Source organism: Echiichthys vipera, assembly GCF_963691815.1.
Source record: "Echiichthys vipera genome assembly, chromosome: 10".
NCBI lineage: Eukaryota > Metazoa > Chordata > Actinopteri > Perciformes > Trachinidae > Echiichthys > Echiichthys vipera.
The window spans coordinates 13,126,268-13,138,592 of record NC_139835.1 but is presented as its reverse complement, the minus strand read 5'-3'; the positions used below and the strand labels follow the sequence as shown (position 1 = coordinate 13,138,592).

Sequence of the window (12,325 nt, the reverse complement as noted above, 5' to 3'; positions counted from 1 at the left end):
CACCCCAGTCTGCCATTCCCTTGGCACTGTCCCAGACTTCCACGCAATGTTGAAGAGACGTGTCAACCAAGACAGCTCCTCCGAACCCAAAGATTTCAGCATTTCTGGACGGATCTCATCAATCCCTGGGGCTTTGCCACTGTGGAGTTGTTTGACTACCTCAGTGACTTCCGCCAGAGATATTGACAATGATTCCCCATCAGCCTCCAGCTCTGCCTCTACAAAAGAGGGCGTGTTAGTCGGATTAAGGAGTTCCTCAAAGTGCTCCTTCCACGCCCGATTACCTCATTGGCTGATGTCAACAGCGTCCCGTCCTTACTGTAAACAGCTTGGACGGTTCCCCGTTTCCCCCTCCTAAGATGTCGAATGGTTTTCCAGAAGCACCTTGGTGCTGCCCGAAAGTCCTTCTCCGTGACTTCTCCAAACTTCTACCACACCCGCTGCTTTGCCTCTGACACAGCAGAGGCTGCAGCCCTTCTGGCCTGTCGGTACCTTGCAACTGCCTCCGGAGTCTTCTGGGATAACATATCCCGGAAGGCCTCCTTCTTCAGTCGGACAGCTTCCTTGACCACAGTGTTCGAGGGTTACCGCCCCTTGGGGCACCAAAGACCTTGAGGCCACAACTCACCGCAGCAGCTTCAGCAATGGAAGCTTTAAACATTGCCCACTCTGGTTCAATGCCCCCAACCTCCACAGGGATGCCAGAAAAGCTCCGCCGGAGGTGTGAGTAGAAGATCTCTCAGACAGGGGCCTCCTCCAGACGTTCCCAGTTCATCTGAACTACTCGTTTGGGCTTACCTGGTCTTTCCAGAATCTTCCCCCATCCTCTGACCCAACTCATCATTGACAGCTCTGCCCCTCTCTTCACTCGAGTGTCCAAAACATACGGCCTCAGATCAGATGACATTACAAAATCGATCATCGACCTTTGGCCTAGGGTGCTCTGGTACCACGTACACTTATGAGCATCCTAATGTTCGAACATGGTGTTAGTTATAGACAATCCGTGACTAGCACAGAAGTCTAATAACAGACGACCGCTCGGATTTAGATCAGGGAGGCCATTCCTCCCAACTACGCCTCTCCAGGTGTCTCCATCATTGCCCACGTGGGCGTTGAAGTCTCTCAGCAGAACTTAGCTGTCCAGTCCCCTACTGGAGCCCCATGCAGGACTCCATTCAGGGTCTCAGTCGGCGCTCAGTCGGGGATTTGTGAGTATCCCCATACCCGCCCGACGCCTCCAAGAAGGCTCACCGGCCTGGCTCCCGACGGGGGCCCCCAGGCTTCCTCCGGGCAGGGTCTTTCTTCCTCTTCCTTGTTTGTCCATTGAGTCTTTGTGACCCCACCTTTGTCCGGCCCTTCGGCTGAGACCACTCTGCCATGGGAGACCCTAGCAGGATCACTAGGCTCCAGACAACACAGCACTCAGGTTCACAGGGACACACAAACCTCTCCACCACGATAAGGTGATGGTTCTTGGAGAGGTACATTGTTCATGGCAAATGTAGGAAGTACTGCAACACGGATAAATGGCCGAGAGCCTTGTATCATACATGTAATGCCTCTTATTGTACATCACCGACACTGGCAGAAAAACAACAACACAAATGCTTTAAAATTTGGCATCGTGAAGGTCTCATGATTCTGCTGACCAGATTTGAGATTGATCTGTTGAATTCTCTAGAAGTTATGAAAAACACCATACCTGCCTAAAATGGTGGGGAGTCACATGAGTTATGACATCATCGTTTGAGGTATTGACTATTCCTACACTATTTACTGTCACATTAGTGGGAGGATTATACCAAGAAAATATGAAATTAATCTGATAATCTCTCTAGGAGGAGTTTGAAGGTTTGCATGAAATACTAAAATGATTAAAGCTATGTGGGTACCAAATTTTGTGAATATCAGGGCAACTTTGTTTCAACTAAGGCCTTCCAGGCCTTTGGGGGCGTCACGGAGCCAGCTAAACACATATGGAACAAAATGGCTGTATATTTTCACAATGTTTAAGGGTTCTCATGTGTCTGCAACGTTGTATTGTGCTTTCGAGTATAACAAGTGTGCTTAAAATTAGAGGGTGCTATAGACCGGACATGCCGCACTCAAGTCAAATTATAACATCAAATCAAGAACATAATTGGTTTGAACATGTGTCCACAGTTTCTAGGATTTTTGTGCATCCTAAAGGCCTCAAACATGTGTTCTTAAAATGAAAATGAATGCACAAAGTCCAAGATGGCCGACTTTCTGTTAGGCGACGAAGTTTGAAACATAAAGCTGACTTCCTGTTGTCAGTAGGGGGCGCTATGACTATGACTCAATTTCAGCATGTAGATGTTGTAAGGCCTGGACTGTTATCCAACATGTGAAATTTGGGGCAGATTGGAAAAAGTAAAGTTGAGCTTTGACGACTTCCTTTTTCAAGTTTTGGAAAAAATTCATCGCCATGCCACATCGAGGGCGTTCCATGAATCCTCCATTCCATGGTTTTACAAACATAATAATCTTTGATTCCACCGTGCTTTTGTGCCACACTGGTGTTGGCTCTCGGTGAGAAGCCCCCAGCCAGTGAGCTCTAGCATCTGCCACCCCGGGGCTGTAGCCTCATCAGCGGGGACCAGAGCAGCAAGGATGTGGTCCCGTCATTTGCCAGGGCTTCAGCTAGTGTCAAGGCGTAGGAAAACACATTGCCACTTTCAAACTGCAGTTGGAGCTGCAGCGGGAGATGGAGAGCTTTGCACACGAAAAGCAGCGACTGTCTCCGATTAACTACACTTAAAGACCTTGAAGACCCACACAGGTGTTTTCAGTTAATCCGTTTATTACACCTCTTCTCAGGACTGTGTGGGTGTGTCTACTGTTATTGATTGACAACTTGAGTCTCCGGTTAGCTTTGTTTCACCTGTTAAGGCGGGACAAAGTAAACCTTTATCATTCTTAGTGGTGGATGGGCGTTTATGACTTCATAAATCCCTATCATATTCTCATCAAAACCTCTTCCACCTTCAACCTTAACCTGAAAACACCTCTGTGGGTGTTCTGGGGCATAAAAGTTATCCGCAGCTTCTTTGTCAGCAGTTGCGGGGAAAGTTAAGGGACATTTGTAAAGCCTAGTGCGTTTGACCAGTGTGAGTGCAACCGCCACCTTGCTGCGGCCAGCTGGCCATCCACAGCCCGTTTGAGAGAGGTGGGCTTTTGTAGAGCGCGTTTGCACATGTACGAGCACGAGCGTGCGCACGTGTACGAGCACGAGCACGAGCACGAGCACGAGCACGAGCACGACGCCTATGGCGGCTCTCAAGTCATTTATGTGCGGACATTTAACAACAACAACAATGGCGGCGAAAGGTTCACGTTGGTGTGATGCGGAGGTGGAGTGTTCACTGCAGATTTGGTCGGATGAAAATATTCAAAAACAGTTGGACAAGACACACAAAAACTCCGAAGTCTATGGAAAGATTTGTAAACAAAAGCGACGCATCGCGATGACGTCATCAATGCGTGAGACGTGTTACGGCGTGATGACGTATGGACAGGCAAGAAGCATTTGGCCCAGGCAGTGTGAGTACAAACGGGCTGGCCAGCGGGCGGAGTGGGAGGGGGGGACAAGTACCCTAAAGCCCGGGCGTGGTGCGGAAGGACAGTGTGAGTGCGCCCTTAACAGCTGAGCCACCGCTCCTCTGTTTTCTGCACCTCTCACTGTATTGAAAGTGTCTTAGACATTTTAGGTAAAACATTAAAGATTTCACTGCTTTTATAACATGTAGCCTGCTCAGCTGTTAAGTTCAGAAAAAAACAAAAAAAAAAACATGTGCATCACTTTTAAGTGTCCTTTGGAAACACTTTCGTTCTGTTGCAGTCTATTTGCAATGCTTTTTCTTAATGTGTCATTTGCATCCAAATGCTGCCCATGGGTTGTCAAATTGATGAAGATCTTTTCTTGATATGCTTGTGGTTTGCCTATTTGTATGTGTTTTCTTAAGTTGCATTGCTGTAAGCTCTCAGGGCCACCATACTTTATAGATGAGCTGTCCTGTCTTTTCGCATTAGCTTTGCCGAAAATCCAACTAGATACCGGACTTTGTTCATGAAAGAGTTCTTAAAGTGTTTTGAACAAATACAGACCTGGCTGTTATTGGCTCACTTTCTTCTTAAGGAAAAGCAAAATTAATTTTCCCTGGACACTTTCTTGGCAACATACTGAAGAACTGGATTGCTGACAAGGGGTTAAAAAGGGGTGTTGAGGGGTTAAAAAAACTTGAAGTTTTGTTCTGCTGCCCTAAGAAACGTTAGGATGAATTAAGCTGTTTGTAGCTGTACTTCATGGGCATGGCTGTGCCTGTTAATGAATAGTTTTAACCCATTAAGTGTTACCATCAACTGGAGATAAGAGTAGTAAAAATATTGGACTTAGTTGATGAAAGAGTCCTCAGAGTGTTTTAAACAAATACAGACTTGGCTGTGTTTGGCTCACTTTCATCTTTAGGAAAAGCAAAATTAGTTTTCCCTCGCAACCGAAAAAGGCACTTAAAACCAAACAAAGACAAACATGTTATTTCTTCACAGAGCAGAGATACCCCACCCTGCTTTAAACAAACTCTTTCAACATGAAGACAAATTTTTATTTGCTATTAAACAGAATTTTTTTACACGCTTGTCTTATTTTTGGTAGGCCAAATCCATACAGAAAGGGGGTGGCTATTGGCTGGAAAAGGAGGATATAAACAGATAGAATAACCCGCATTTTATCCGGTACATAGGACACATTAAACCTGGAATCCACAAAGTGAAAAATGCAGCCGATAAACATATTTGACAGGCAGACAATCTGAGGTGTGCAGGTGGTGATGGCTTTCTGTCTGTTTTCTTTAGACGTATTCAGACAAACAGCCAAAATCTTCATGTAAGAGAATAAAATGAGACTAAATGGGACAAACATAGTCAAAAAGGCAAAAATCAAGTCCGATATGTTGTGAAGTATTGAAGCTGAACATGCAAGTTTAATTACTAAATGGAGGTCACAAAACACTTTGTCAATGACATTTCCACAAAATGTCAAATTTATGACGAATGCAAATGTGAACATAAAGTTCACAAATGAATACAACCATATAAGCAGAATGATAAGACCTACTCTCCATGTGTCCATAATGACATTGTAGTGTAAAGGATAACAGATACAGAGGTGTCTGTCATAGGCCATGGCTGCTAAACTGCAAAACTCAACAGAAGTACACGTGTAGATGTAACACATCTGCAGAAAACACCATGGCAGGCTCACTTCATGTGTATCTGAAAACATCTGTGAGAGCAGAAGAGGATAAATTGAAAGGCTGCCTCCTATTTCATTCACAACTAAATTACATAATAATATATACATTGGCTCATGCATGTTTCTGTCGACAAATATGACCACAACAAGAACTGTGTTGACCAAACATATGGAGAGGTACCATAACAGCATTATGCTGAAATACAGGTATTTTAACTGTCCGATGTCACCATAGGCAGCCAGCACAAAAGACACAATCTCAGTTGAGTTCTCCATTTCTCTCGTGTAATATGAGTGCCACACAACGAAACACAGAGGCTCGCAACAAAAAAAACTCAGTAACAATGTTATCGATTATCCTTTTGAATGAAGCCTCAGCGCAATATTCTGCATATCCCACATTTAAATGATACAATAACCCTGGTCTGAAATAGGACAACACATTCAGGTGCTGCTCTGTCAGAATACATAAAAAAAGAATCACAAAGTAACCTCATCGTGTTGAATTCAAGTTTCAGTAATGTCATTAAGTTATTTTCCAAACAACAGAGCAAAAATTTCAAAAACATTGATCTCTGCATACCAGTTTACAACTGTATGTATCACCACACTAGTGAAAATAACAGAATGTGTGTGAGGATGTAGATATCATGACATAAGTCTAGAAAGAATACAGTATAATAACAAATATTCAAATTAGCATTTTAAGATCACTAGTACCTCACACATATGAAAGCATGCAGGTGGTTGCTGCTGCAACCCTCTAAACTGAACAAGACAAAAGCTTCCTCTGAACTTTATCGTCTTCTTGTACAAAGAGCTGGGTTGGGCTGTGTTAGAGAGCCAATCAAATACAAGCCAAGCAACTTTTTCTTTTCAAAACATAAACCATGACATCTTTGCATAGCAGTAGGAGTTCAGTTTTGGCAAACTTTTCTCAATTTATTTCTATCACTATAGCCTTAAATAGTATACAAAAATCTGTATGGTGCTCTACTGCTCTAAATCGTGACGTAATGCCCTTTCAAAATATGATTCCCGGGTCCTAGCTGGTCCAAGTTTTGTATTTTTACAACGCAGCAGTGCCGTGTTTCCTGTTGTTTGAACAGATCTGAGTTTTGTAATCGTCATTTTACCTCTTTCTTATTGATGAAAAAGATGTCTAACTCCTTGCAGTTGTTTTTTTGCTTTTAGTGTGAAGTACGACCAGAGAATACCCGCCAATCAGCAACATATAGTAGTGACTCCTGTGACATGTTGACCAATGTTTACAAAGAATATATTTCCACCTCAAACACAAACAAACCTCTTGGCCACAGAAATGATGTAATTATTGCACCAAGCAGTACTTTGCCATTGCTTGGTGTATCACCGGTGTTTAGATAAAAAGCAACGGAATTATTCTAATACACTAAAACTGAATTTGAATATTTTTAGGTGGGCTGTTTTTTTTAAGCTGAAAAAAGTATGTTTTGCTGCAGCTGCTGCCCCCTGTCCACAGCAGCACGTATATCAGTACTCCTGTCTGCTTCTCCAAACTTACAGCATGCTAACCATCATCCACTGTAGGTAATGTACCCACTATGCATAAGCACCTCATACAACCACATTTAAAAAAGCTGAACTATCCCTTTAAACCAGGTCTTTATGAGATAAATGGCTGTGATTGGCCCGTCATATCTCAAGTTGTTGGAAATCTGTCTTTATGGTAGAGGGGCCGAACATACCCGCTTCAGCAAATGAAACATGACCTGGGTAGATTTGTCTGGTTTCCGGGCTAGATATACTAGTGTCCATATTCAGCAGAAGTGTGCTCTGTAATTCATGAGAAATGAACAACAGAAGCAACACAGCTTTGTCTGGCGTTAGCCTGTAGCTACATGTAGCAAACAATGGACTGTAAGGGAATTTAGCAGCACTTTCTACCATGAAAATGGTATTCACTCATGCCTTACTGGCCATGGATAACCACTGTTGTATGACCTTGATTATGCGGGCCCACACTTGTTTGATGGAGAAGACGAGTAGAGAAAGGAAGGGTGGAGAAATGGGAATTAACTGAGTAAAAAGGGAGGGATTTGCTTCACTACGTAGATAGAGCAACACTTTTTTTGGGGTCAGATACAGAAACAGGCTTGTGTGCTTCTGCACTGTTGAATCTCCAGAAATATCTGCACTTGTTAAATAAAACTCTGATTGTTTGAATTTCCGTCTTGGTGGAATCTCTTCTCATCAACAAAAGGGGGGGGGGGGTCTATATCTATCTATATATCTATCTATCCATCCATCAATTTATCTATCTATCTATCTATCTATCTATCTATCTATCTATCTATCTATCTATCTATCTATCTATCTATCTATCTATCTATCTATCTATCTATCCATCTATCTATCTATCTATCTATATATCTATCTATCTATCTATCTATCTATCCATCCATTAATTTATCTATCTATCTATCTATCTATCTATCTATCTATCTATCTATCTATCTATCTATCTATCTATCTATCTATCTATCTATCTATCTATCTATCTATCTATCTATCTATCTATCCATCCATCCATCCATCCATCCATCCATCCATCCATCCATCCATCCATCCATCCATCCATCTTACACCCAAGTTCCTTCGACTCTCCTGAGGACTTCGTGCACTCTCATGGTCCTTTACTGCCTCGACTTAAAAATTGCTAGTTCCCACACCAAAATTGTTCGTTTTTTTTTTTTCTTGTGCATACATGCGGCAATCCTGACTAAACATGACGACATATTTATGATCAAACACAAGCCATTCAGGACCCATCAGCAATTTGGCATTACATTTTTTTTCTTCGTTTCTCTGTCGATATCCTCGTCCCCTGTCTCTTTCCCCTTCCCCCCGCCCAGAAGTCTGTCTCAAACACTGCCGCATTTAGTGAACTTTTGATTTTACTTTACTAACGTTAGTGAACTCCCTCCTCTTTAGTCATTTAGTTTAATCTGAACTTTTGACTTAACTTTACTAATGTTAGCTAACTCCCTCCTCTTTAGTTATTTAGTTTAATCTGAATTTTTTGACTTTACTTTACTAACGTTAGCGAACTCCCTCCTCTTTAGTCATTTAGTTTAATCTGAACTTTTTGACTTTACTTTACTAACGTTAGCTAACTCCCTCCTCTTTAGTCATTTAGTTAAATCTGAACTTTTGATTTTACTTATCTAACATTAGCTAACTCCTTCCTCTTTCTGTCCTTTTTTCCTGCTTCGGCTCTTTTCGTTTCCATGGTTTCTCACGCTGGTTTCACTGCAAACTGCACACAGCCAATGGGCGTATGAAACGTCATCAAATAGCATTACGGCACATCCCATCTCATCTCATCTTCAACCGCTTATCCGGGGTCGGGTTGCGGGGGCAGGGGTCCCCAAACTCCCTTTTCCCGGGCCACATTAACCAGCTCTAACTGTGGGATCCCTAGGCGTTCCCAGGCCAGTGTAGAGATATAATCTCTCCACCTAGTCCTGGGCCTTCCCCGAGGCCTCCCCCCGGTTGGACGAGCCTGGAACAACCCCCTAGGGAGGCGCCCAGGGGGCATCCTTACTAGATGCCCGAACCACCTCAACTGGCTCCTTTCAACGCAGAGAGCAGCGGCTCTACTCTGAGTTCCTCACGGATGGCTTAACGTCTCCCTATCTCTAAGGGAGACTCCAGCCACCCTCCTGATTAAACCCATTTCGGCTGCTTGTACCCGCGACCTCTTTCTTTTGGTCATGACACAGCTTTCATGACCATAGGTGAGGGTAGGAACGAAGATTGACCGGTAGATCAAGAGCTTTGCCTTCCGGCTCAGCTCTCTTTTCGTCACAACCGTGCGGTAGAGCGACTGCAACACTGCCCGCTCCGATTTTCCAGCTAAACTCACGCTCCATTGTCCCCTCACTAGTGAACATGATCCCAAGGTACTTGAACTCCTTCACTTGGGGTAAGGACTCATTCCCTATCTGGAGTAAGCAATCCACCGGTTTCCTGCTGAGAGCCATGGCCTCAGATTTAAAGGTGCTGATCCTCATTGGTTGCGAACCGATCCTGTGAGTTCTGAAGGTCACTGACTGACGATGCCATCAGGACCACATCATCTGCAAAAAGCAGAGACGAGATCCTCAGCCACCGAACTGCAACCCCTCCCCACCACGACTACGCCTCGATATCCTGTCCATGGGAATCACGAGCAGGATTGGAGACAAAGCGCACCTCTGGTGGGAACAAACCCGACTTACCGCAGAGGATCCGGACACAGCTCTTGCTTTGGGTGTACAGAGTTTGGATTGCCCACAAAAGGGACCCCCTCACCCCATACTCCCGCAGCACCTCCTGCAGTATCTCCCGAGGGACCCGGTCATATTCCCTCTCCAGATTCACAAAGCACATGTAGACTGGATGGGCATACTCCCAGGCCCCCTTCCAGGATCCTTCCGAAAGTGAAGAGCTGGTCCGTTGTTCCACGTCCAGGACGTTGTAGTGTGATACCCCTGTAATTGGCACACACCCTCTGGTCCCCCTTTTTAAATAGGGGAACCACCACCCCAGTCTGACACTCCCTTGGCACTGTCCCAGACTTCCACGCAATGTTGAAGAGACGTGTCAACCAAGACAGCCCCTCCAAACCCAAAGATTTCAGCATTTCTGGACGGATCTCATCAATCCCTGGGGCTTTGCCACTGTGGAGTTGTTTAACTACCTCAGTGACTTCCTCCAGAGATATTGACAATGATTCCCTATCAGCCTCCAGCTCTGCCTCTAGAAAAGAGGGCGTGTTAGTCGGATTAAAGGAGTTCCTTAAAGTGCTCCTTCCACCGCCCGATTACCTCACCGGCTGGTGTCACCAGCGTCCTGTCCTTACTGTAAACAGCTTGGACGGTTCCCCGTTTCCCCCTCCTAAGATGTCGAATGGTTTTCCAGAAGCACCTTGGTGCTCTCCGAAAGTCCTTCTCCGTGACTTCTCCGAACTTCTACCACACCCGCTGCTTTGCCTCTGACACAGCAGAGGCTGCAGCCCTTCTGGCCTGTCGGTACCTTGCAACTGCCTCCGGAGTCTTCTGGGATAACATATCCTGGAAGGCCTCCTTCTTCAGTCGGACAGCTTCCTTGACCACAGTGTTCAAGGGTTACCGCCCCTTGGGGCACCTAAGACCTTAAGGCCACAACTCACCGCAGCAGCTTCAGCAATGGAAGCTTTAAACATTGCCCACTCTGGTTCAATGCCCACAACCTCCACAGGGATGCCAGAAAAGCTCCGCCGGAGGTGTGAGTAGAAGATCTCTCAGACAGGGGCCTCCTCCAGACGTTCCCAGTTCATCTGAACTACTCGTTTGGGCTTACCTGGTCTGTCCAGAATCTTCCCCCATCCTCTGACCCAACTCATCACCAGATGGTGATCAGTTGACAGCTCTGCCCCTCTCTTCACTCGAGTGTCCAAAACATACGGCCTCAGATCAGATGATATTACAAAATCGATCATCGACCTTTGGCCTAGGGTGCTCTGGTACCACGTACACTTATGAGCATCCTTATGTTCGAACATGGTGTTAGTTATAGACAATTCGTGACTAGCACAGAAGTCTAATAACAGACGACCGCTCGGATTTAGATCAGGGAGGCCATTCCTCCCAACCACGCCTCTCCAGGTGTCTCCATCATTGCCCACGTGGGCGTTGAAGTCTCCCAGCAGAACTATGGGGTCCTCTACTGGAGCCCCCTGCAGGACTCCATTTAGGGTCTCCAAGAAGGCCGAATACTCTGAACTGCTGTTCGGTGCATATATGCATACAAACAACAGTTAGAGTTTTCCCCCCTACCAACTTCAGGTGCAAGGAGGCGACCCTCTGGTCCACCGGGGTGAACTCCTACATTGCGGCGCTCAGGCCGGGATTTGTGAGTATCCCCACACCCGCCCAATGCCTCCAAGAAGGATCACCGGCCTGGCTCCAAACGGGGGCCCCGGGCTTCCTCCGGGCAGGGTCTTTCTTCCTCTTCCTTGTTTGTCCATTGAGTCTTTGTGAACCACACCTTTGTCCGGCCCTTCGGCTGAGACCACTCTGCCATGGGAGACCCTAGCAGGAGCACTAGGCTCCCGACAACACAGCCCTCAGGTTCATAGGGACACACAAACCTCTCCACCACGATAAGGTGATGGTTCCTGGAGAGGTACATCCTTCATGGCAAATGTAGGAAGTACTGCAACACGGATTGATGACTGACAACCTTGTATCATACATGTAATGCCTCTTATTGTACATGGCATCGTGAAGGTCTCATGATTCTGCTGACCACATTTGAGATTGATCTGTTGAATTCTCTAGAAGTTATGAAAAACACTATACCTGCCTCAAATGGTGGGGAGTCACATGAGTTATGACATCATCGTTCGAGGTATTGACTATTCCTACACTATTTACTGTCACATTAGTGGGAGGATTATACCAAGAAAATATGAAATTAATCTGATAATCTCTCTAGGAGGAGTTTGAAGGTTTGCATGAAATACTAAAATGATTAAAGCTATGTCGGTAACAAATTTTGTGAATATCAGAGCAACTTTGTTTCAACTAAGGCCTTCCAGGCCTTTGGGGGCGCCGTGGAGCCCTGCAGCCTCTGCTTCCCAGGTCTGGGCCCTGACTTTCACTTCCCCCCATGCAGCAGCGCACCCGACTCCAGCGGGTGGTGGGCCCACAGGACGGAGAGGAAGAAGGTGCCAAATAGCTGTTTCAGGCTGTGCCCGGACGGGCTCTGTGGCAAACCCAGCCAACAGATACTTGCCAAGGAGCCCTCCATCTAGGCCTGGCCTATCATATTGGTCAGTGTTTGGCTGTGATGTACAGCAGATGCATTGTCTTTAGTCATATTTAAAGATGATCATCCCAGGAGTTATGTATAAATGTGTGGTTGATTATTATTTTTCTATAGATTTGAAACTACACTCTGCAGACAAACATGTTATTTCTTCACAGAGCAGAGATACCCCACCTTGCTCTAAACAGACTCTTGCAACATGAAGACAAATAT

General features: G+C 45.4%; 1 protein-coding gene across 1 annotated transcript; it reads right to left on the bottom strand.

The window, feature by feature from the left end:
- Positions 1–4,627: 4,627 nt before the first annotated feature.
- On the bottom strand, positions 4,628–5,554 carry LOC310953001 (olfactory receptor 11A1-like; the record flags this gene model as incomplete). The annotated part of the gene is made up of 1 exon (XM_083921893.1): positions 4,628–5,554. The coding sequence occupies one exon, from the start codon at positions 5,552–5,554 to the stop codon at positions 4,628–4,630; it is 927 nt and encodes a 308-aa protein (XP_083778019.1).
- Positions 5,555–12,325: the final 6,771 nt, after the last annotated feature.